This window comes from Echiichthys vipera (genome assembly GCF_963691815.1).
Source record: "Echiichthys vipera genome assembly, chromosome: 3".
Taxonomy (NCBI): Eukaryota; Metazoa; Chordata; class Actinopteri; order Perciformes; family Trachinidae; genus Echiichthys; species Echiichthys vipera.
The window spans coordinates 34,133,107-34,160,423 of NC_139828.1; the positions used below are offsets into that span (position 1 = coordinate 34,133,107).

General features: G+C 41.1%; 1 protein-coding gene across 1 annotated transcript in view; it reads left to right on the top strand.

Moving 5' to 3' along the window:
* arhgap39 (Rho GTPase activating protein 39) overlaps positions 1–27,317 on the top strand; it is a gene marked incomplete at both ends in the record, with an annotated part of 60,177 nt that overhangs the window by 14,350 nt on the left and 18,510 nt on the right. The window contains 3 exons of the mRNA XM_083911491.1: positions 14,717–16,001; positions 20,056–20,220; positions 26,483–26,668. Of these exons, the coding sequence (XP_083767617.1) occupies positions 14,717–16,001; positions 20,056–20,220; positions 26,483–26,668 (1,636 nt within the window). The remainder of the gene's footprint in view (positions 1–14,716; positions 16,002–20,055; positions 20,221–26,482; positions 26,669–27,317) is intronic.

The following is a 27,317-nucleotide window of genomic DNA, read 5'->3' on the forward strand; positions in this document are numbered from 1 at the left end:
TGCAGATTTCCAAGTCTGCCCTTCCTGTTGTAATGATGTAATGAGTGATGGTTAAAGAAACCCTAAGAAACCCTGATGGCGAGGACATCGATGGCATCACTGATTGCATCTCTGATTACATTGGGTTCTGCATAGACAACACCATCCCCAGCAAAGAGGTTCGCTGTTACCCAAACAACAAACCATGGGTTACCAGCGACCTGAAGGTCCTACTTAATGAGAAAAAGAGGGCCTTCAGGTCAGGGGACCGTGCAGAGCTCAAGCGTGTTCAGAGAGAACTTAAACACAGCATCAGGGAGAGTAAGGAAAACTACAGGAGAAAACTGGAGAATAACACCAGGGCTGTATGGAGGGGGATGAGTGAGATCACCGGCTTCCAGAGGAGAGGAGGAGAAACAGCTGAGGGAAATGAACAACGTGTGAATGAGTTTAACCTGTTTTTCAACAGGTTCGACCCCAGCTCCCCCAGCAAGCCCCCCTGCTGCTCCTCCGAGCAACTACCTCTTGTCACAACCTTTTATTGTTGTCCATATTTTGTATTTTACATTGTATCTTATTTGTAGTACTTCTGATTGCTTTGTTCCGCTACTACGATGACCTAATTTCCCCTCGGGGATAAATAAAGTTGTCTGTCTAGGGATGCAAACAATTAATGGATTATTGATTAATTGTCGATAAGAAATTACTCGTTTAAAATAAATAAATTGCAATTAATTGCACCCATAATTTCCCTCCGGTCCACGTGAGGACCTAGTTGACACACGCAGAAGCAGTTCTCTGACGACAACAACAAAACAAACGAGAAGCGGTACACTGACAGGATAAAGTGCAGTATGGAGCCACTTTAAGTTGTTTGATGACGACAAAGACGTCAAATGCACAATATGTGGAAGTACTTTAAAGTACAACAACTCCACAACTTTGTTGAATTACCACCTAAATATGTCACAGATTCAGCCGTGCTACAAGCAGCGATTGTTACTCGCGAGAGGGCATTACCCAGCGGGTATGTAACATGGTTACTACAGACATGCTGCCCATAAATATCGTCGACGGACAGGGATTTCCAGAGGTAATAAAGTACATGGAGCCAGGGTACAATATCCCCTCTAGAACAACCATAACCAACCGCATGGAAGCAAGCTACGTGAGGAAAAAAAACACAACTTGCAACGTGAATGTGGTTCTCACAACAGACTGTTGAACTTCCTTGACTACAGAAAGCTACATCACAGTTCCATGCCACTACATTAAAGCGGACTGGCAGGTAATGTCAGCAGTCCTACTCACAGAGAGCATGCCATCGAGGCATACGGCCTCACTGGCATAGTATTGTGTTCTTCTATTCATTATTTTTTATGCTGCTGCTATTAATGTTTTCAATGTTGCAGATGAGAGAATGCCCAATTTATTTTCATGTTAAGTAGTCTGTGTAATATTCTGATATTTTCTATTCAGAATATGTTTGATATGCTACCAAAATGTTATTCCCTGCCCTCAAGTGAGTGATTAAGGAATAGGATTTGCATTTTTTCTTTATATCATAAGGAAGATAGCATTTTATATTAGTATAGACCTTTTCAAAGTTGCAAACAGAAACATCCTAAATGTGTTCAAGTTTAATTCCTGTTGCAGTGAACATGAACGACATCAGCTGAAAGGAAGTTAACAAGGACCAAGGCTGTTGCCTAGTAATGGAATTCCATAAAAGAGGTCTATACAGTTAACCTATTCAGAGGGAAAATCAGTTTCTCAGAAGAATTGACGCCTATCACTTGATGAAAAAACTATTGATTAATGAATTACTCGATAATTTGCATCCCTATTATACATTCATATTAATTCTTCTCTCAAAATACATCAGATTGATGCTTTTATATAATATTCAAACTTTGCTTCCAGGGGGAGCATGCCTGGGATCACATGTATCACTTTGACGGCCAAGAGAGAAGGGGAAATATGACCTCATGGGCACGCCCCCAGTTCAGAGGCAGAGATAGGGGTGTTCGGTATTTCTCCATTTTCTCTTCTCTTCGTCTTGGGTGCTAAACTCACAAGCCGCGATGAGGCCTTTCTTTTGGTAGGAGAGAGGTTGTACTCCATGGGTTCGTCTTTCAGCATTCCTGTTTGCCCATGCAATTCATCCACTTTTTTCCTCTTAAGTGTATGCTCATACTGTGTCTGAAGTACAAAAGAACCGAAAAATAGTATCAAATGAGCAGATAGTGTCAATGCAACAGCTTTATTAGGGTAAGTGTTTTTTTAATACTTATAAAACCCATTGTAGCAACTATTAATATTGTTATTAACATTTTTTGAACATTTGTTTTAATTTTAGAGAAGAAACATGATAACAATTACCTCAAGGGATGCAGCCTAGTCCGTCACTTCTCTGTATATCTCCAATCTCTTCTCCTCCGTGAGGAAAGGCAGTCCCTTAATACAGGAATCCAGGGCAGATGACGTATGGAGGAAGTTATTCTCACTGCTGTACCTTTTTCAGAACTCTGTCTTGAGTCCATTCTTGATCTCGTGGATCATGGGTGAATCTCCAAATTGTGTCTGTCATGTTCTGGAGGAGTTGTGCATTGTGCAGAACATGAGAAACACTGCGCTCTTCTGTCATCAGTGTGGTTGCATCCTTCACTGGCTTTAATGCACTCACAGCGTCCTCTGCATTGGGCACATCTGTTTCGTTGGAAGTGCAGAGGTCTGACTCTCCTTTTCTGACCTCTGGCGACAGCAAGGTGGCACCGGCTGAAGGCTGTTGTTCCTTGAACCTCTCGACCATGTCGTATGCACTGTTCCACCTTGTGGCAACATCAGTTCTCAGCTTGTGATTCTTCAGGCCAAGACATTTTTGTTTTACTTTCAGACAGTGACTCGCTGTAGTGCTGTGGTGGAAGAATGTTGATATCCGTCACAGAAGCCTGGAAAGCCACTTTGAGCGTCGTGACCAACGTCCAGGAATCACGTTATTGCTACTCCTAGCTTGGCTCATTGATGCCATTACCTGGGCTTTGGTTTCGTGGTAGAGTGCCGGTATCACCTTTTCTGTAAAGTGGCTGCGTGATGGGACCTCATGTCACAGCTCCAGCGTCTTCAACAGGTGGCGAAAGCCGGGGTTTTCCACTTCAGAATAAGGCTATAGATCCTTAGCTATAAAAGCTGTCACATATTGGGTTATTCCTTTCCCTTTTTCAGAGTTGGGTGGAAAACTTGACAACCTTACATCAATTCTTGGCTTAGCTGGGTCCGCTAGTTGCTTGGCAGGCGTTAGCATCTCAGGGTGAAAACGGCTAACATGCTTTCTCAAGTTATTTGATTCTTGTGTTATAGGCTTTACACATAGCATGTGTCTTGTCTAGTCTATTCTTCCCAACATGTTTGTCAAATCTGAAATGTGCCCAGATGTCTGCTTATAAATGCTAGATGCGTTTTTAATCACTCACTCACTCACGTGTTTTTCTTCCTTCCATTTTGCAATAATTTATGACGTCAGTCAGATAAAGGATGAGATGTTAATAAAACTTTATTGTCTGACCGCATCCAGAAAATCAACAAGCAATGTCAATAGGCTATAATGGATAATAATCTATCACTTTATTGATGCAGAACTGTTCACTGCAGTCTTAGCAGGAACCCCCTTTTTTAAGAGGGGTGAGGGTGGGGGCAGGGGATGTTAAGGGGGAGACAGCAGGTCAACAGTAGATACCACATAGAAGTGGAATCCATCATTTGAAAGCTACAACCTGAAGATTCATTTGAGATGCAGCTCAGCACTGTGTCAGGTTTGTCTAGTCATAAAACTAAAATAAGCATTGTGTTTTTGTTAGGAGCCTTGAACGTGTATAAGGGCTTAGAACTTTATGATGGAAGTATCTGAAGGCCATTCTCAGCTTTTTTATGTGTCTTAAGTTGTTGCAGCAATTTTTGAGTTGATATCATTAGTTATACAGATTTGGTGTTAAATTTAACATTTTTCACCACTCAGAAAATGATAAGAAATGGTCAAAATCCCTCCAAAATTAGTCTCTGTGGAGACTAACATCATCACACATAAATTCAACTGGGCTTATTAAATTCACAAGAGTCTCAGCTTTACAGTGTTATTTAGCCTCATTCCTGACAAGCTAGCATGTCATGGTTGGTACCAATGGATTCTTTAGATTTTCTAGTTTCAGATCATACTCATATTAGCTTTAAAACAGAGTCCTCTACAGCCCTTAAAAAGGTTAAGTAAGGAAGAAGAGTGTCAGGCTAAAGATGGTCTCTTGAGAGAGTGAATACTGTTATGGAGAGCAGGGCAGGCAGTTTGTCATAGACCACACGCTTGTGACAGATGGGAGCTTTGACCTCTACACAGCTCTACTACCCTGCACACTAAGAATCCTATTAAAGGAGGAAGGGAGGAAGAGGGCAGAAAGACAGAGGGAGTGGAGGACGGATCAGGATGAAGAAGAGTATGAATGAAATGTGGTTCATTCCCCTGAAGTCTGTTTGTCCTTTCAGTGTCTATATCAGCACAGAGACATACTGTCCAATGAATACACATTACCAGAACAACACGGGACATTTCATATTGTACAAAGACCTACATAGAAATGGATTGGGAAAGCAATAAGCCTGCTGATACTTTCATCCAAATTTAGTTGATATTTGTTTAACCTAAACAGTAATTTTAGGTATGATACAGTTCTCAACATTTGTTTAATGAAGACAATTATTCTCTATAATGAATTAGAATAAGCCATTTCTATAGTGTCACTGCTGCTTACCTTCAAATAGATATAATTTATCAAAGTGTTTTTGTTTCTTTACATTATGGCATGAGTAGAAAATGTCATTGTGTTAACAGCTGTTGTACAGACCCTACTAGTGGCCAGACTTTGGTTGAGTTTCCCTTCCTTCTTATGGAATCCATACTGCTTCCAAACTTTAGACTTTATAGTTGATGTTGCGCTGTAAACAGCCATGTTGTTCTTCCTCAGGCAACCATAGCAACGCTCAATGCTACACTTACGTTATACTGTCATCAATGTGAGTCACGTGAGCCTAGTGTTGACTTTTTACCTTTTACAAGAGTGGAGCAGACCAGTCCGGTAGGTGACGGTTATGCACCTAAGAGCGGGTTGCCAACCACCAATTAAAAAGCAAAAGAAGAGTGGAGCAGCCTTTTCTTAGCAGAGGGGAGACACTGTGCAGGAGCAGCAAAGCTTCAGTCAACCGGTACATAACTTCATAATCGGGCCATCGACCGGTTTATGGTACATCTTTACTGATCCACGGGTCCTCGTATCGATGTACTCGCATCTTTAATGTTAAAATAAAAATTATAGCCTGTACTAACTGACCGTTTACAGTGGTCACTGATGGAGCTGCACAAGAAAAAAAAAAGGCAAAATATTGTGCTGTGTGGGCTATACTCCCAGGCTCCCCCATTGGTTTGGTTGGTCAATATTTAATCAATGAGGCTCAAACCTTGTTCATAGTTTGTCCAAGAAACTCTTTTGATCCTGTGTGTGTGTGTGTGTGTGTGTGTGTGTGTGTGTGTGTGTGTGTGTGTGTGTGTGTGTGTGTGTGTGTGTGTGTGTGTGTGTGTGTGTGTGTGTGTGTGTGTGTGTGTGTGTGTGTGTGTGTGTGTGTGTGTGTGTGTGTGTGTGTGTGTGTGTGTGTGTGTGTGTGTGTGTGTCTGTGTCTGTGTCTGTGTCTGTTTGTGTGTGAGAGAGAGAGAAGCCTGGTAGCACAGCTGTAGACTGTCAGTTCAGATGGCTGGGATGCATTCCTTATTGGATCTGGTAATAAGTGTCTACCAAGTCCTTCCTTCGAGTCTCTCTCTCTCTCCCTCTCCCTCTCTCTCACACACACACAAAAACACACACACTCACACACACACACACACCATGTGGTGTGGAGCACATGTAAACTGACACACACCTTCCGTGGTGGATGGCTCCCATTGGTCAATTTCTATGCAGGCCTACAGCTGATAGACTGAATGGATTTTTTTTTTTTTTTGGGGGGGGGGGGTTATACTCATATTTATAGTCATATAGATTGGACCATAATCGACGTATAAACAATGTTAATAATAATTAATGGATTGGATTTATATAGCCCCTTTCTCAGTACTCAAGGGGCTTAACAGAGTCCAGGTTCCATTCATTCACACAGACATACATGGTGGTGGTAAACAATGATAGTAGTCACAGCTGTTCTGGGGTAGACTGACAGAAGCGTGGCTGTGCTCAGTTTGCACAACGACACAATGACCTTGACCATGACCATGACACAAGTAGGGCAGGGCAGGAATCAAACCGCCGACCCTTCGGACATTGGCCGACTCACTCTACCAACTAAGCCACAGCTGCCCCAAATAATTACTAATATTCCAAATCATAGACCATAGCTTTAATCCACTAATGATTTTTAGCACTACTGAGGACTGCTGCTCTCTTTTAGGGTTCTTTAGACATCACATTCGCTGGAGAACTGGTTCTCAACCTTGGGATCGAGACCCACAAGGGGGTCGTAGGATCATCTCCCAGGGTTGCCAGAAAACAAAAAATATTAAGGCACAGAGGAATAGTTTCATTTCAGTCAAGTTCAGTAGCGAAAAAAACCCACAAACAATAACCATGACATAACGACAAGCAGCAGACAACAGTACAATATGCAAAATCAGTATACATCCCCAGGGGGCTAAGGCACTTAAGCCACTGTCTCTTAATTGTGTGGAGTGGCACAATTTAATAACAGAGACCAAGAATAAGAATAAATAGTAATATATAAATAAGTGGCACATTAAATTAAAGCACAAGTCACAATATTACAAAGGGTGGCTGCCATTGTCCAAGAGCCTAATTGCAGATGGGATAAAAGATTTGCCGTACCTATTTGTCCTCCTGATAGGTGCTTTAAAACGACGGCCCGAAGGCATCGTCCTGAACTCAGAGGACAGGATGTGGCCATACTGGGAAATTATTACCTTAGCTTTCTTGACCACCTGCCTCTCCCACAAGGAACCCAAGTCCCTCTGCTGGAAGCCAATTATTTTAGAACAGACCTTTACAATGCTGTAGAGGCTGTTTTTGTCTCCTACAGACAGGCCTCCAAACCAGCAGATAAAGGGAAAAGTTCAAATGCTCTCGCTAAAAGCCTGATAAAACATACACAAAATTCTGTTACAGACTTTAAAAGAGTTTAACTTTCTTAGTAAGAAGATTCTCTGCTGGCTACGTTTTGCAATGGATTCAACATTTTTGTCAAACTTCAACTGTGAATCAAAAAAAGTGCCTAAATACTTGTAAGTTTCAATGATTTCTACTTTGTTCCCATGAATTGTACTTGACTTAGGTTTCCCACCATTTTTTCTAAAATCAATGACAAGCTCCTTGGTTTTGTTCACATTAGGATCGAGGAAATTTTCGTCACACCAGCTAACAAAGTCTGGCAGGGCACTACCATCGTCTGACTCTGACCCCTGGAGGAGAGTCAGAAGTGCAGAGTTATCTGAAAATTTTAGCAAGTAGCTGCCTTCTTTGTGTGACGTACAACTATTTGTATACAGAATAAAAATAAGAGGAGATATAACGCAACCCTGTGGGGAGCCTGTATTTGAAACCACAACATCTGATAAAGCCCCATCCACTAAAACCTGCTGCTTTTGAGTCGTTTAAAAGTTTAAAAGCAACAATAAGAGCTGATCAGGTAAGTTAAAATAAGAGGAAAGTCATTGGATTGAAATATGTGGTTGCATCTTGTTAAAAGCTGAAGAGAAATCATCAATTAAAAGTCTCACATGTGATTTTAGATTTTGTCAAGGATGAAGAGTTTAGCGTCCTCCGCCCATGCAAACTGCAATTTCTCATCTTTCAGTTAGTTGCTCAGGATTTTTTGTTTTAGGAACTGGAATTATTGTTGAACTTTTCCAAATTGAAGGAAGCTGAAAGTGATTGACACACATCTGAAAGTGTGTAGAGAAACCTTCACTGAGAGGGTTGGCACAGTACCTCAGTGTGCGCCCACAGACAGCATCTTGGCCAGGAGCCTTTCTTATGTTAGTTTTCTTCAACAACCTGATCTTTACATATAACAAAATAAGTAAGGGGTACAAGAGAATTCTTTAACACATAGATATTCCGAGTAAAATCACAACTTTCAAAACGAGTAAAAAAACAATTGAAAGCGTTTGGTAACTCAGCCTCCAGTGCTCCTTAAATTATGGTGTGTTGCTTGGCCTCATCTGCATGCTTGTTAGTACAGGCTATTGATTTAAGCCCTTGCCAAGCTGCTCTAATATTTTCACTTGCAAACTGCATTTCGATTTTGTTTTTGTAGTTTACTTTTGCCTTTGCTATTTCTCTTCTCACCTCTCTGGAGAGGGCTCTTTTCTCAAGAAGATTGCCTGTGAAGAATGTCCTTTTCTTTTTGTTGATAACGGTTTTGAGCTCCTGAGTTACCCAAGGATTGTTATTAGACAACAACCTTTTTTGATGGGATAATAGAGTTCACAAGGAAGGAGATATAGGAGGAAACCGTGTCGCCGTGTTAGGAGATCCCGGAAGCTCCGTTTAGCTGTTTGTTGCGAGCTGGAGAGCTCAGAATGGGTTTTTTTCTATGGGAGTAGCCCTCAGAATGGTCACAATGTCATTGTCTTGTTAAATGTTGTTTTGTTCTGTTTTATGTGTGTTTTGGCCCTTTCTTTTTTTTGTTCTGTTTTACCCTCCTCCCTCCCCACTCTCTTCCTTCACTACTACAGAATACTTTGGGTCATGCAGTGCCATTCTAACTTATGATTATTGTACCTATGGCTAATGCTGTAAAGTACCGGAGTGCGTCTGATTTCCTGGAATACTAAGGGAATGAACAAAACGATCAAAATCGGTAAGGTCCTGACACAGTTACAGCACCTTAAGGGGGATGGGATGTTCCTGCAGGAAACACATCTCAAATCAGCTGACACCCCACGTATTAAGAGGGAGTGGATGAGTCACTTATTCCATTCCAAATGTACAGATAGAGTTAGAGGAGAAGCTATCATCATTCATAAAAGGGTCCTGTTTAAACCAACAAATTTAATCCTAGATACTGACGGCTGCTATGTCACAGTTTTGGGCACACTCCAGAAGACACCAGTGGTCTTAGTTTTGGTTTATGCGCCCACCTGGGACGATAAACAATTTTTAACAAAATCACAAGGGAGGTATAAAAAATACAGTATAAGATACCAATAAACTCGAAAGTATTTAAAAAACAATAAGCAGTAAACAATAAACTCTCAGTTAAATATATATGGAGTAGATATAAGAATGCAGGTAAAATAAAAGTCACGGAAAATGAAATCAGATAAGTTAAATGTAGAGGAAAGTAGAATGTAGACAGATTAAAATCCAAATCAGCACACACAGTAAAAACATGTGCATCACAGTTGGGAATTTCAGATCCCTGGAGGTTTAGAAATCCCCATGGTAAAGCATTCTCCTTTTTTCCCCATGTACACCACACATTCTCCCAATATGATTTCGTTATACTCGATAACAATCTCCTCGACTGGCCGAATGCATGGGAATATCACCCAATAGTCACTTCTGACCATGCTCCTACCACAGTTGACATTAGTTTTCCACGGGATACAATTCAACGTTCACCATGGTGGTTCAGCTCAAACGTTCTGTTGGATAGTAAGTTTAAAGATTTTGTTGCGACTCAAATCCGCTCTTACATAGAGTTTAATGACACCCCTGATGTCAGCAGCAGCACTCTGTGAGAAGCTCTAAGAGCTACTCTTCGGGTACAAGTGATATCCTCCTTTTTTCAAATGAGAAGGGCTGAACAAGCTAGGCTGTTTTGCGGAGAAACTGGTGAAACTCGATGGAACTTACTCCATCTACACCTACACCTTTCCATCCCTCTGTCTTTCTCTGATTTTTACACCGCACTATATACTTCTGAATATAGCCCAATTACTGCAGCGACCCCTAATGTCTTAGACTGATTAACGTACCCTTAGATTGATATAAATATCGCTAGGGAGCCCATCTCTCTGTTGGAGGTGCATGAAGCGATCAAAACAGGAAATCTCCTGGTCCCGATGGTTTTACAGTCGAGTTCTTTAAGGCGTACTAGATGCTATTAGCCTCCATCATTGTGAGAATATTCAATAAGTCCTTTACTGAAGGAAGACTGCCAGTGACCTTGTCAGGTTTAAGCAACCTAAAACACCCAAAACTTAACAAAAGAGAGAAAGACAAGGGTTATTTTACTTGCAAGGAGAACGGACAGAGATGTGTTCAGCTACAGTCTCCTACCGCTCTGAAGCACACACTGCCGAGCTCCTGATTTTATTGGCTTTTCGTGGTTACAAAGTTTACAATGTCTACAATGAATTACCATTCTTAAGGTGAGGGTCACATAGCTGCAACTCAAGACATATGGACATTTCATTGTCTTTATGACTTTACAACTCTAAAGAAGCCTTAAAACATGTCTTGTCATTAATCAGTTGAGCAGGGTCTGTGTTTCCACAGACCCCCCTTTTGGTGACTCCTCAAAAGTCACGCTTATCAGATTTCCTTGACCTGCATCCACTCAGCACGAATTGGCTATACACACACACCAAGTAAGGTTAGATTATATGTAAAGGCAATTTGAGTTAATATGAGATTACTTTATGCACATTTATTCCAACAGACCTTGTATGAGGAATCTATTTCATTGCTCCTGAACAAAGACAGGGATCCTACCTTATGTGGCAGCTACAGACCAGTCTCATTTTTAACCAAAGATTGTAAGATCCTTGCTAAGGTCCTCACCCTCTGCCTCCAAAGTCTGATGTCATCAATAATTTTGCTAGACCAGACAGGCTTCATATTAGGGAGACATCCATTCTTCAACACCAGAAGGCTGCTTAACACCTATCGTGGTATAAGTTGAATTTTCAGAAAAGTGAGTTATTTTTTGTTAACAACCTGTCGAGATCACTCCCACACTCCATATTCCCCTTTAAAACAGCTGACAAGGGGTTCAAGTATTTGGGGGTGTTTATCACCAGCTCCTTCAGGGACCTTTTCCAAAAGAACTTCCAGCCACTACTAGATAAATGCAAGTGAGACTTGTCTAGATGGGCGGGGCCCCCCTTGTCCCTTGGAGGCCAGTTTAAACTTAAAATGATCAGTTTACCAAAGTTTCTGTATCTTTTTCACCATCTCCCAATTTGTCCTAAAAAAATGTTATTTTACTAATCTAGATCAACAGTTCAATGCTTTTATTTGGCAGAATAAACCGGCCTGTATCAAAAAACATATTCTTCAACTCCCTAAACCTGAAGGGGGACTAGCACTCCCTAATTTGTGCCACTACTTCTGGGCCCGCAACATTAATAAACTTTTATATTGGCTCCGCGGTGGAGTTGCAGACATCTGCCCACCCTAGGCTCATACTGAGGTAACATCTTCTTCCTGCTCTTTGCATACGATTTACTCACAGCTTCCAATAACTGCCCACAAGGTCTCACCTAATCCGGTTATTACCATTACAATTTGAATCCAGTTCAGGAAGCAGAACTGATTGCAAAGGGCTTCAATCCTTGCCCCAGTTTTGAACAGTTATGCATTTCTCCCTTCCTGCACTGACCCTGCATTCTGCATATGGTCAAATAAGGGCCTCAAAACACTTAATGACCTGTAGGATGAAAGTGTTTTTGCGTCCTTTGCATTTATGTTGGACAAATACAACCTGCCTAATAGCCACTTTTTTCAGTATCTTCAAATGAGACATTTTATCCAAAAGCAATTACCACACTTTCCTGAAGTTGAGATTGACCAATTCCTGGCTCTCAATGTACAATATAAACGACTGTTATCTGTAATTTATATTAAGATGGCTCTTTTGAGCCCAGTCCCCACTGTATCACCTAAAATGCATGGGAAGGGGATTTGGGGGTAGACATTACTGAGGTCCAGTGGAGGGACATTCTGAAACTGGTCCACTCATCCTCGATTTGTGCCAGGCACGGCCTATTACAAGATATACCCTTGTCACAGCGACGCTTGTAACTGCTGTAAGTAGTCCCCAGCCTACCACACACACATGTTCTGGACGTGCCCGAAGCTTGCTGAATTTTGGTCCGATATATATACATATATACATATATATATATATACATTCTCCTTAAATGGAAACATGTTTCTCCACCGACTCATAACAGTTGGAAACGAAACATGAGATGAGGAGGAATAATCTGCAGGTTGTCGCTGCAGTAAAGGAAACAAATGAGGACCGACTAGAAAAGCCGGGAATGTGTTAATTGATTTGAAGGTCAAATGATCATGAATAATTAATAATAAGTAAGCATAAGGCAAGAAAGAAAAACACTCAGTGTGTAAGAATGAGAAGAAGACACAGAGAGAAAAGGTTGGCAGATTAGATAGAAAAAGAGGAATGGATAGGTCTGGAGAAGCTTAAGAGCAGAGAAGTGGATGGACTGAGGAAGAAAGAGTAAGAAAATGGGTTAGAGCTCTGAGTCTGGAACAGCATGTTGTAATAGATGCCAGCCCTGTAACGCTTAATCCTGCCCCCTTAGTTTCCAACTCACACACATGCATATTAACACCCACAAGTGCACAAACACTCATACTGCTACTATTGAGCAGTGGCCCTGTGGATCAATGTGTGGAAGTATTTGGAAACGGAGGGTAGCTAATGCCGCAATCGATGTCACACTTCCCTCCTTCTCACGCAGTTCACTTCTTGTTCGTCATCCTACACCGCTCTCCCTCCTCCTCCTTCCTGTTGTCTGACAAACAAGCTGAATGTGAGGGCCCACTCACGGAGTGAATGTGAACTGATGAAGTGTAAATATATATATATATATATATATATATATATATACTGTATATTAGTGATGGGACACAATTAAAAAAATGTATTTAATTAATAAGAGGCTTTGTAATTAATTAACTGCGATTAATTGTATATCAATATTTGACACAAGTAGCAACATTTTTCAATTTAAATGGATTTTGATATATGACTAAATATATTATAAACAATAAAACAGTGCTTAGTACGGTATATTCAAGAAAAGTGGAATATAAAAATATTAAAAATAACCTTTTTATTGTGGCTTTTGGAAACCTCATTTTAAACCACTGTGATATGACATTTGATAACTCTTTAAACTCATGGATCCATTACCCAGAGTGGACATTCTGGCTCATACTTCATTGGTTGTACCAGTACCAGTAGACATATGCCCACACCTTTGCAGCATTGCATTGCAGGGTTGGGTACGTTATTTTTGAAAGAAACTTGTTACATTACAAGATTGCTACTGTTAAAAAGTGAGTAGGTACGTAAGAGTACTGAGAAAAGAAAGGTGTTAGAGCTCATTTCCAGTAACAAAAATTCAACCCCTTTGCAATTCCTTGCACATATTGGTTTTATTGTTATTTAGAGGGTGCATAGCCTATACTGCCGTGGACTCTCAATGGACCTCCATGTACAGGAAAGTAGGCTAAATAGCAAACTTCAATGTTACTCTTAATAATGGTGGGAATTATGGTTCTTTTCTGTTGTTTTCTGTGAGTCATTCAATAGAGTGGCTCATAGTTCTTTTTGTTATTTTTTATACTGTGTTCATTCATTTTTTTAAGACAAATGTATAAATAAATAAAAATAAACAAACAAAAAACCCAATTCAGGCATGTGGCAATTGTCCATCACATTATCTATCTATTCAAGGCCTAAATTAAAGTTCACTCCCAAAAGTTTCAGCAGAATCCTTTTATTGATGTAGTGTTCAAGTTTTTCCAGAGACCACCTCTGAGATCAGAGATTTCACATGGAAACAGAAGGAGGGTTATCACCGACCCACTTCACCGTTATGGCTTACCATGCTAGCATTAAAAGCGACTGAATCACATCTTCATTATTTTTAGAGAGACAGGGACCCAAGTGTGTCTACTGACACCACTGACTTGCTGTACTAACACCTGGCATACTGCCTTCAAAAACATTTTAAAAAATGTATTCCCACATACAATGCAGCCTGGTACCTACATGGTATTTACATTTGGGACAGCTTGGTTATATCTTGGTACATACAGTATATGGTGACATGTAGACCTCATGCAAAATATTACCATCATCTTGATTAGGTTGATTCTATAAAGAAATGATATAGGGAGTCTCTTCCATCTTATTAACTTTTCTTTGAGACATTTTGTTTGGTGGTATTTTGAGCAGTATTAGTGGTTAAAAAAGCCGTTTTGGATGGTTCAGCGCTCCGCGCCGAGCTACACAGTGTTAGCCATGTCTTGCTGTTAGCATTTCTCCGGGATTTCTCTGTTAATAGGTGATCAATGAAAAAACTGTCTCAATGGCTTATTTGATGTATTTACATGCCGAAAAAGGAATGCAAAAACACCGGAATTACGCTTAAAGGTGCTAATTAGTAACGCCCCCCACTACACTGGCAGGCCGTTGCGGCTTTTTTTGCAGCACTCTAAATGCCTAATTACATGACCTCAATAGAACAGCATGATATTCTGGTAAAAAGTTGAGGCCATTTAGATGATTGTTACAGCTCACACAAAGGAAATGATAATTAAATAGCTTCTTCAAAGTATTGCCAGACCCAGCATGAATGTGACAGCTCTTTATCAGTCTGCCCCTGACCCTTAATTAAATCTTCTGTCCTCCTCTCTTCTCTCAGGGCTTCTCCCTTCCGGTGGAACACTGGTACGAAGGAGCGAATGCTAATCAAGGTGACAGACAGAGAGCCCAGCTTCTTGGCTCACCAGGGAAATGGTTATTCCCCATGCGACCCACTCAACCCTGGTCCTCCATCTGGGGGGGGCACCACCTCACGAACTCGCCGTTCCTCTGGAGGAAACCTGCCTCCTGAACCCGATGGCTCCCCTGTTCTCTATGCTGACCGTCGTCAGTCTCCCTTCCTGAAGCGGGCTGAGCTGGGCGGCACCGGCACCAACCGCCGGGCCTCCACCGACTCACAGCCTCCCTCGCCCCACTACGCCTATGAACCCCCACTGTATGAAGAGCCACCGTCAGAGTACCAGCCTCCTCCCATCTACGAGGAGCCTCCCACCGACATGCATCTTTCAGACTCCTCCTTTTACGGCAAGTCACCTGCTCGCAAGTCTTCAGCCCCCCTCTATCACTCCCCCAAGCAGGGCCAGTCACCCTATGGCCAGCTGGTTTTGACCAGGCAGAAGTGTCCAGAAAAGACCCAGAGTCTGGAGTACAGTCCTATGGGGAAGGAGTACGTCAAGCAGCTGGTGTACGTGGAGCAATCGTCTTCAAGCCCTCGCTTCAAGACCGCTGACCGCCTGCTGCGTTATGGCACTACAGGGGGCTATGGTGGCTCATATGGGGGGTCATATACTCTGCAGCACAGCCAGTCTCTGATCAGGGATCCCCGCCTACTGCTGGATTACAGTGGGGAGGGTGGAGAGGGAGGCCAGAGGTTGCTATATGAGGACTCTATATCCTGGACATCCAGTCAGACCCACTCCCTCTCCTCTTCCTCAACAGGCGGTCCTGGGGCATTCTCCCCCGGAGGTAACCGCAAACGTAAGAGCCGCAAGCCTTCCCTCCCCCAGGAGCTGGCACGTTGTGGTGGGCCGGAGGGGGAGCTGGCAGGCACAGCATCAGAGGCGATGCTGGCCCAGGCCAGGCTAGCATGGGAGGCCCAGCAGGTAATGAAACAGAGGAGCAGTTGGGACTCAGGGCAGGGCGGGGGTGTGGCCCAGGGCGGCGGGTCCAAAGATGGCTACGAGAGTGATGGAGCGGTGCCTCTGCCGTTACCGGGGCCAGTGGTGAGGGCATTCAGTGAAGATGAGGCCCTGGCTCAAAGTGACGGCCACCGTTGGAAACGCAGCACCTTCGATCGACTGGGCTTCCCCCAGGCCCTGCTAGAGAAGAGCCTCTCTGTCCAGACCAGCCTGGCCTCCCCTGAGCCTTTCCTTCACCCCTCACAGGTACTGCTGCATACTGGAAGTCTGTGTCCACAGTAAAGTATAGGAGAATTCCAGTTTATTACAACTTGGGTCTTATTTTCATGGCTTGATCATTATTTCTTAGTTTACAACTACCAAAATAAGTCCAAAGTTTCAATAAACTAGAGCTATTATTTTTGGATATCAACAATACCCAACAATTTATTATGAGGTGATTTCAGCTCCCTGGCTGCTAAGTTGTTGTCTCAGGTTAAACATTGAATCGGTCTTTGTGCACTAAATTACTAAAATTAAAAGCAATAAAAAGAGATGGCGATCCAGTATGTTAATAATCAAAACTAAGATGATAAGTTTATTGACCAACATATAAGTGTGTGTAAAGCAGACGTTAATTTTACAACATGTACAGTATGGAGCAACACCCACTGGCACTGCTCCACAGAGAGCGAGACAAGTAGCGGTGTGATGACCGTCACTCGCTCATCTCACAGAACAGCTACATTTAAATTTTTTTAAGTGGATCGACTCACACACGAGTTTTCTCTGTATATATTTTTCATATGAACCGTATCTACACTGACTGATCAGATCAGTCTGTTTATGTGTTTTAAACATATGAACCGTATCTACAATGACTGGTCAGATCAGCCTGTGTGTCACCTGCTACCTAACTGCTCTGAGCAGAGAAACAAAGTCAATGAATCAGTTAAACACTGTTGATTTCTCCCTATAGAGCCGACATGAAAACTATTTTGGTTTAGTCAATTTTTTTGCTGTCACTCGGCTTGGGAGCTCACCACAATGACTTCCTGGCTGATCCAATAAGGAAGTTCCAAAAACTGCAGTTCTCCGAGTGTCCACAGGGAGTACTTTCACACAATAGAGCAGTTTCTCATTGACCCCCATGTTAAACAGGCCGATTTTCACAGCATAATTAAAGCAATTGGGGCTTGTTTGCAAAAAACATTCTGTATGTTTAGGTAATATCTCTTCACTAGAGACACGGGACTCTCACTCCCATTTATCTAGTAACGTGTTCTGTTAGCCTAGCTCCCGGGCGGTGGAGCTAATGTGAGCTCATTTGGCTAATTCTGTAAACGTCAGCCAGACGGACGTATCTCCCTCCCCCAAACATCACATCAATGCCATTTTTTGGTAAGAGGAAATGAGGAGGAGTCAAAGTCTGACAAAATGGCGGCTCCCAGAGGAGAATATGATTGGATCAAGTAGAGAAAACGGACCCCGGTGGAGAGGCTACGTCCATTTTTTATACAGTCTATGGTCCCGACACTGTGACTAGCTGTGGGAGCTCAAGTGTTTGTGTTACGGTGCTGACGGCACTATCTTCTTACACTGCTTACATATTATTCCTGTCTTATCCGTCACTCTGTTGCTTTTTAGCCTCTTACATATTGATAGGGTGAGACATCTGGTTGTACATGTGCGTCTAGACATAAAATTTAGTCGCGCACACTCAAATTTTGGTCACAAAATGCAACCATTTAGTCGCACTCTGGAGCCCTGCAGACACAGACATGAAATTGACATATATATGCCTTTATATGAGTCCTCAGAAGCCCTGAGGACAAAAGAGGGCTGTGAAGCAATTAGCCAGGAGGAAAATAGGCTGTTGCTCCTCTCTGTTCTTTCTACTCCCACCATTATTCCTGTCCTGCTTACTCGGTCACTCTCTCACTCACGTTAAACCGCTTATCCGGGGTCCGGTTGTGGGGGCAGCAACTCCAGCAGTGGAACCCAAACCTCCTTTTCCCGGGCAACATTAACCAGCTATAACTGAGGGATTCCCAGGCATTCCCAGGCAATTGTGGCGATATAATCTCTCCACCTAGTCCTGGGTCTTCCCCAGGGCCTCCTCTCTGCTGGACGTGCCTGGAACACATGTCCTGTCTTGCTCTCTCTTTCTTTTTAAATTTAAACAATCTTGCTCTCTCTTTCTTTTTAAATTTAAACTGTCTTGCGCTCTTTTTAAATTCAGCAATGTGACACTTGGGAGTTTTAAACTGAGGGCGTGAAGGAAGAAAGAACAGCAGTGGCCAAAGTGGATGGAGAAGAGGAGAGAGAGATGAAGGGTGAAATGTACACAGGAGCTTTATACAGCAACAGATATGGACTGAGGATACCATAGGAGATGTCATGTAAAATTGCAGCCACTACTACGGGAGCTACCACAAGCATGGTGGTTGTTGGGGAAAAACGTGAATGAAACTTTATTCCACAGAAATCTCAATGACATCGGACAAAGTGCAGCAAAATCACATAAAATGTATTATTTAAAAAAAAAAAATGCTTATTCACTTTCTTTCTGATTGGGAGATGTTCAGATTGATATCAGTCTTGTGTCTGTGTAAATAGTAAATGATAATTGGTCTTGTACTTATATAGCACCTTTCTAGTCTTCTTACTACTCAAGGCGCTTTTACACTGCTTGTCACATTCACCCATTCACACAGACATTCACACTGATGGCAGTGGACATCTACATACCATCTAACTTAACCATTCACACCACATTCACACACCCATGCACAGCACAGGGAGCAATTCGGGGTTCAGTGTCTTGCCCAAGGACACTTAGAAATGCAGACTGAAGGAGCCAGGGATCGAACCATCGATCTTTCACTCTACCTCTGAGTCACATCTGCTCCCAAAGCACAGAGCTGGAGTCAGGACTTGGTTAGCCCAGCTTGACATAAAGACTAGAAGCAGGGGGAAATTGTTAACTAAGCGCTTTCCAAAGTAAACAAAGACAACCTACTTACCAACACCTTTAAAGCTCACTAATGAACATGTTACATTGGTCATTGGCCTACATCCACAGGTGAATGCAGAGGCTGTCCTGTCAGATATTTGCAGTTTTGCATTATTGCTGGAGACTATAGTCAGGCTCGCCTTTAGAACTTCCATCAACATATTGACAGTGCCACTAGGGGAATAAACCCTCTGGATCACTGCTATACACCTTTCAGAACAGGCTACAGAGCAGAATCTCTACCCACATTCAGAAAGAATGACCATAGGTGAATTTCCTCTAGGGCTGAATACCCAGAATGAGGTGGGTCTATCTCACTGAACCGCCCCCAATTTGCATGTGAGTCACTCGAGCAGCTGTTTAAAGTAGACACTTTTATCACGCGCATCTTTGCATGTGCTTGTTAAATTGAGTGCTGCAGCGGTCAGGTTGGATTCTGACCTGTGGTCCTGTGCTGCATGGTCCTTCTCTCTCTATCCCATTTACACACACACTTGGTAATGGAAACACGTGCCCTGAAACTTTCCGAACAGCCACATTTTACCCTAAAGGAAACACGTTTCATGAAACCGTTTTGCTGAGGTCAAAGTATGTAAACAAACTGGCACAAGCCTCCGGTGATGAGAGAGGTCATTAAATTGTCAAGCCAATCAGGGGCTGCCCTACAGTCTTTACTACAAAACTCTTCTGTCTATGGACATCTTGCGACATTGTATGCACAAAATATTGCATAATGCGCCATTAAGTGGTATTGCTGACAGTGGCTAACCTGCCTAGAGTCCCCCCACCATAGATATTTATAACTATGCCTGCCACCAACTTGGGTGTGACGTCACTCCCAGTTCCAACCTCCGACTTCCGAGGTAAATAGAACACAGCATAATTTTTCTCCATGACAACATTATAATACATAATACTCATGTTTACTTTTTTCCTTACAATAGCAGTTGAGGCAAACAGTAGGACACTGTAAACGGTTCTTGTTGTCCTGATGTCCAAGGCTTATGGCTTTGAATAACTTGTCCTGCATAATATTGTTGTTAATCCACAGCTATTACTTTAGATTGTTATTTCAATCAAGACGCTGGGGAATAAATGGAGTCTTTGTTTGAGCTGGAATAACCTTGTGCATATTGACGTATTAACACATTAGCATTAATCCCAGTCAGCTCCCCTGAGTGCTAAAGAAACTTTCAGCTCATAGGCCATTCAAAATTTTCTGCACCACAGAGATGAATGACAATTTCTGTTTCTTCCCTCCTTCTCTGTCTTTCCTCCTTTTTCCTCTGTTTCTTCACCTGTCAGTCGGAGGACCTTGGTGCCTGTGCCCAGTTTGAGGCCAGTCGAAATGCCAGGAATATGATGCCGAGTGCCAGCTGTGGAATTTTTCCAGAATTCACCCTGAGGAAGCCCTCCTCAGAGACCGACATCGAGAACTGGGCATCCAAGCACTTCAACAAACACACACAGGTAGTCAAGGGGATACGTGTAGCTATTTGACTTTGGTGGGCTTTTGTTGGTATTTCTGTCTTAACTATTTACACAATTGTCTCCAAAATGATGTGGAATATCTTGTAATGGGTTATATACATGTGTAATTGTACCGCAATGAAAGAGGTAGTTATGTCATTTCACCTTTATCGGAACACTCTCTCTATGTCAAACACTGTGGCAGAAATATTACTGTTGACGTCTCACTGGGTTAACCCTGAAAAATATTTTTTTTCTGTTATCAGCTGATCACTAATCAGGTTTAACTATTCAAGAAATAATGAGTTGAGCTTGAAGGCTCATTCTGGACTTTGGAAACAAAAACCTCTCAACACTAGGTCCATCTTGTTTACTGGCCACAAGATATGGTTGAAAGGATCTTTTCCTTTGAGATTTGTATTAACAATGTTGCCTATCCAGAATACATACAGATTACATTTTTCAGTAAACATTCATGTAATGATAGTGGCCTAACAGAACATAAACATAGTGATCAAGCTACATTATATGGATGAAATACAGAAAGACGACCCCTTAATACTTTGTGATATAATAATATCTATAATTTCTCATGTACACTTATTGCTGTTGTGTGGAGAACACTAAATCACAGTTTACAAATCTGTTCCCACAGTTTATGTATCTGTTCCCACAGTTTACAAATATGTTCCCACAGTTTAGTAATCTGTCTCCAGTTTACAAATATGTTCCCACAGTTAAGTAATCTGTTCCCAAAGTTAAGTAATATGTTCCCACAGTTAGGTAATCTGTTCCCACAGTTTACAAATCTGTTCCCACAGTTAAGTAATCTGTTCCCACAGTTTAGTCATCTGCTCCTATAGTTTAGTAATCTGTTCCTAAAGTTGAGCAATATGTTCCTACAGTTTAGTTATCTGTTTCCACAGTTTAGTAATCTGTTCCCACAGTTTACAAATATGTTCCTACAGTTTGGTAATCTGTTCCCACAGTTTAGTAATCTGTTCCCACAGTTAAGTAATCTGTTCCCACAGTTAAGAAATCTGTTACTGCTCCTAATCTGTTACTGCTCCTATAGTTTAGTAATCCGTTCCTACAGTTGAGCAATATGTTCCTACAGTTTAGTAATCTGTTCCCACAGTTTAGTAATCTATTCCCACAGTTTAGTAATCTGGTCCCACAGTTTAGTACTCTGTTTTTAAAGTTTAGTAATCTGTTTCTACAGTTTAGTAATCTGTTCCCAAAGTTTTGTAATCTGTTCCAACAATTTAGTAATCTATTCCCACAGTTTAGTAATCTGGTCCCACAGTTTAGTACTCTGTTCCCAAAGTTAAGTAATATGTTCCCAAAGTTAGGTAATCTGTTCCCACAGTTTATGTATCTGCTCCTATAGTTTAGTAATCTGTTCCTACAGTTGAGCAATATGTTCCTACAGTTTAGTTATCTGTTTCCACAGTTTAGTAATCTGTTCCCACAGTTTACAAATATGTTCCTACAGTTTAGTAATCTGTTCCCACAGTTTACAAATATGTTCCTACAGTTTGGTAATCTGTTCCCTGAGTTTAGTAATCTGTTCCCACAGTTAAGTAATCTGTTACTGCTCCTAATCTGTTACTGCTCCTATAGTTTAGTAATCTGTTCCTACAATTGAGCAATATGTTCCTACAATTTAGTAATCTGTTCCCACAGTTTAGTAATCTATTCCCACATTTTAGTAATCTGGTCCCACAGTTTAGTACTCTGTTTTTAAAGTTTAGTAATCTGTTTCTACAGTTTAGTAATCTGTTTATTCAGTTTTGTAATCTGTTCCAACAATTTACAGTTCAGCAATCTGGTCCCACAGTTTAGTACTCTGTTCCCAAAGTTAAGTAATATGTTCCCAAAGTTAGGTAATCTGTTCCCACAGTTTATGTATCTTTTCCCACAGTTTTCAAATATGTTCCCACAGTTTAGTAATTTGTCTCCACAGTTTACAAATCTGTTCCCACAGTTTACAAATCTGTTCCCACAGTTTACAAATCTGTTCCCACGGTTAAGTCATCTGTTCCCACAGTTTAGTAATCTGCTCCTATAGTTTAGTAATCTGTTCCTAGAGTTGAGCAATATGTTCCTACAGTTTAGTTATCTGTTTCCACAGTTTAATAATCTGTTCTCACAGTTTACAAATATGTTCCTACAATTTAGTAATCTGTTCCCACAGTTTAGTAATCTATTCCCACAGTTTAGTAATCTGGTCCCACAGTTTAGTACTCTGTTTTTAAAGTTTAGTAATCTGTTCCTACAGTTGAGCAATATGTTCCTACAGTTTAGTTATCTGTTTCCACAGTTTAATAATCTGTTCCCACAGTTTACAAATATGTTCCTACAGTTTAGTAATCTGTTCCCACAGTTTACAAATATGTCCCTTCAGTTTGGTCATCTGTTCCCACAGTTTAGTAATCTGTTCCCACAGTTAAATAATCTGTTCCCACAGTTAAGTAATCTGTTACTGCTCCTATAGTTTAGTAATCTTTTCCTACAGTTGAGCAATATGTTCCTACAGTTTAGTAATCTGTTCCCACAGTTTAGTAATCTATTCCCACAGTTTAGTAATCTGGTCCCACAGTTTAGTAATCTATATTCCCACAGTTTAGTAATCTGGTCCCACAGTTTAGTACTCTGTTTTTACAGTTTAGTAATCTGTTCCCACAGTTTAGTAATCTGTTTCCACTGTTTAGTAATATGATCCCAAAGTTTAGTAATCTGTTCCTACAGTGTAGTTATCTGTTTCCACTGTTTAGTAATCTGTTCCCACAGTTTTGTAATCTGTTCCAACAATTTAGTAATCTATTCCCACAGTTTAGTAATCTGGTCCCACAGTTTAGTTCTCTGTTCCTAAAGTTAAGAAATATGTTCCCAAAGTTAGGTAATCTGTTCCCACAGTTTATGTATCTGTTCCCACAGTTTTCAAATATGTTCCCACAGTTTAGTAATTTGTCTCCACAGTTTACAAATCTGTTCCCACAGTTTACAAATCTGTTCCCACAGTTAAGTCATCTGTTCCCACAGTTTAGTAATCTGCTCCTATAGTTTAGTAATCTGTTCCTACAGTTGAGCAATAGGTTCCTACAGTTTAGTTATCTGTTTCCACAGTTTACAAATATGTTCCTACAGTTTAGTAATCTGTTCCCACAGTTTAGTAATCTATTCCCACAGTTTAGTAATCTGGTCCCACAGTTTAGTACTCTGTTTTTACAGTTTAGTAATCTGTTCCAACAATTTAGTAATCTATTCCCACGGTTTAGTAATCTGGTCCCACAGTTTTGTAATCTGTTCCAACAATTTAGTAATCTATTCCAACAGTTTAGTAATCTGGTCCCATAGTTTAGTTCTCTGTTCCTAAAGTTAAGAAATATGTTCCCAAAGTTAGGTAATCTGTTCCCACAGTTTATGTATCTGTTCCCACAGTTTTCAAATATGTTCCCACAGTTTACAAATCTGTTCCCACAGTTAAGTCATCTGTTCCCACAGTTTAGTAATCTGCTCCTATAGTTTAGTAATCTGTTCCCACAGTTGAGCAATAGGTTCCTACAGTTTAGTTATCTGTTTCCACAGTTTAATAATCTGTTCCCACAGTTTACAAATATGTTCCTACAGTTTAGTAATCTGTTCCCACAGTTTAGTAATCTATTCCCACAGTTTAGTAATCTGGTCCCACAGTTTAGTACTCTGTTTTTACAGTTTAGTAATCTGTTCCTACAGTTTAGTAATCTGTTCCTATAGTTTAGTAATATGTTTATACAGTTTAGTAATATTTTGCTACAGTTTAGTAATCTGTTCCCACAGTTTAGTAATCTGTTTCCACTGTTTAGTAATATGATCCCAAAGTTTAGTAATCTGTTTCCACTGTTTAGTAATATGATCCCAAAGTTTAGTAATCTGTTCCTACAGTGTAGTAATCTGTTTCCGCTGTTTAGTAATCTGTTTCCACTGTTTAGTAATATGTTCCCAAAGTTTAGTAATCTGTTTTACAGTGTAGTAATCTGTTTCCACTGTTTAGTAATCTGTTTCCACTGTTTAGTAATATGTTCCCAACGTTTAGTAATCTGTTCCTACAGTGTAGTAATCTGTTTCCACTGTTTAGTAATCTGTTTCCACTGTTTAGTAATATGTTCCCAAAGTTTAGTAATCTGTTCCTACAGTGCAATAATCTATTTCCACAATTTATGAATCTGTTCCTACAGTTAGCAAATCTGTTCGCACAGTTAAGTAAACTTTTCCTATCTTAGTCATATTCTAACAACTTAGCTGTACTTGTTTCTACTTTTACACTATATTAACTGCCATAACATCTTAGTCATATTCTCATCTTACTATATCTATAGTCTTAGTATATATATTGTTATAGTTACTGTTACTTTTTTGGTTGCACTCACTACAATGAAATGGCTACTCTGCGGACTATCATCATTAATACAACTGGGCTCATTGGCCCTCATTTATCAAACGAACGTACGGCAGAAAAACGTGCGTACGACCATTTCCTGGCAAACTTCGGCATTTAGCAATTTGGATGTGAGCGGGAGCTACGATCAAATCTCACGTCTCGTCTGAGATCGTGTACGCACATTTGAGCCTGTGTATTTGCGGTGCAGCACAGCAAAATCGGGCTGAAAATAATTAACAAACCTCAGCTGTCATTAAGCATAAGCAGTCACATATTAAGAACAGATCAAAACGGATTCTTAATCTTACCGATCGATAAATGTACAGGTGATTTGTGATGCCAAGCTATCGCTTTTAAACGTGGTGGCCAGGTGGCCAGGGGACACACACGATTCTTTTATATTTCAAGACAGCTCGGCTCCAGCCCCCCGCGACCCCGACAGGGACAAGCGGTTGAAGATGAATGAATGAAAAGGAAAGCGCACTGCAGAGCCAAAGTCATCTCCTCGGTTAGTGGCTACCCTCGATAAATTGCATTAAATAAAACAAGGTATCAGATGATTAACATCTTGGTATGGTTCTTCTAGGTGACAAAGGTTATCCTCTAACAGAATACCTAATAACCCCGCTGGCAAACCCCGCTACAGAGCAGGAGCGCAGGTTCAGCAGTGCGCACACACGCACACGGGTCACAGTGGAGCGCTGCTTCGGGTTGACTGCCTCCGTTATTCTTTTCCATACAGCGTTTTTATGGGCCCCTTTTATTCCACTCTTAAGACTGACAAAAAGCACATCTTTATTTTGCTCCATCTCGGATGGCAGGATGCCGATCTCTTTGTCCTCTCCATGTTTGACCTCAGTGGGCGAGGCCTCCGAAACAGGAATATTTAAGGGCGTAACATGTTAATGACAATCGAATTCAGCCGCCGCATTTATCAAGGCCCACTCATTCGTACCCTGAGATTTGTCCGATACGAATGTTTCATAAATCACACGTGTGTCCTATCCTACTACCAATTCTGCGCTCAGATCACGCAAGATTGATAAATGAGGGCCATTGAGTCCACAAGAGTATCAGCTTTAAAGTCAGACCCAATCTTCAACATTCAACACTGTTTATGGACCCCAGTATTCAGATATATTAAAATACTCCATTTAAGAATAGGCCAAAATAACACATTTATACTGCAGGAGAAAAACTGGATTATCATAAAGTGGGCATGTTTATAAGGGAGAATTGTAGATATCCATATAACCCATTTTTATTCTGATATCTTGAGGTCAGATCAAGGGACCCCTGAAAATGTCCATACCAGATTCCTTATACCGACTAGTTTCATGTTATATCAGCATCTTCACCTTTTTTTAAGAACTGAGCCTGTTACAGCCCACCGGCGCCAACGGGCCGGTGCAAGTCAAGGGGTTGATGCAAGCTGTTGCCTCACATTGTTTCTGTCAACGGTGTCAAATTATTTGTGTTATTATTGATTAAGCTGTAAATAATGACATTTAAAGTATTAACTCTGAGCAATATGAATTCAGTGGGGTTAGTGATATGATGTGATTCTTAACAAGTGTGGTTCTTAACATAGATGTCATAATTGCTGTCAGTTTCAACAGAACCCTCACAGAGACAATAATTCTTTGTTATTTCTCTGTGATGAGCTGTCATTATTTTTTCCATAAAATCTACACATATAAGTATTCCATTAAAAAATCTTGATGCTTCTATTTGTGTTAGGAGGGAGATAAATGGCAGCTCACACTGATTCTTTGCCACTCTCACCCTCTTTGTTCCCCTTCTCTTTTGTTTCTCTCCATTCCTTATTTTTTTTTTCAGGGTCTGTTTAGAAGGAAGGTGTCCATTGCCAACATGCTGGCCTGGAGCAGTGAGCCCATCAAAAAGCCCATGATCGTGACCTCAGACCGCACCGTGAAGAGGGAAGCAGTAGACATCTTTAAGCTCATTCAGACCTTCATGGGAGACCGTCGCACCAAGGCTGACTCCCTGTCTGTGGCTTTGGAGGTCTGTGGACAGCCTAAACCACTCCTAAAGCTGTTATTTTCACTAAGTCCTTCATTTCTCACCTTGATATCCTTTTGTAGGTATTCATTTTTCAATGATGTCCTTGGTCTCAATCTGACACTTTATTTGAGAGGAGGTTGTAGCCATTTCTGTGGTCTGGCCAGGTCTCTGGCAGGGACCAGTGGTTACTGCCACTAGGGACGCTAAAGTAATCAGAATCAGAATAAAAAATACTTTAATAATCCCAGGGGGAAATAATTTTTGTTACAAAACTCTAGATATACAAACAACAAATATCATACAGACAACATATATTAGAAAAACAATAGTATAAATATATATATGAAATCTAAATTTAAATATACAGAAAAGAATGTGAATATTTAAAGTAGTGAAATATATACAAGATCAAAAATACCAGACTAATGTGCAAAAGAACAGATTGTCTATGGTTGAGTCTGTATTACAGAAGGGAGGTGACAGACTCTCCTAGGGATGTGTTGTATAGTTTAATGACCACAGGCAGGGAAGATTTCCTGTGGCGCTCTGGTGCATCTGGGTGCGAGCAGTCTTCTGCTGAAGGTGAAGGGCAGCCAGCAGCAGAGTCATGTGGGGGATGGGCTGCAATATCAAACCTATTGAAAAATAG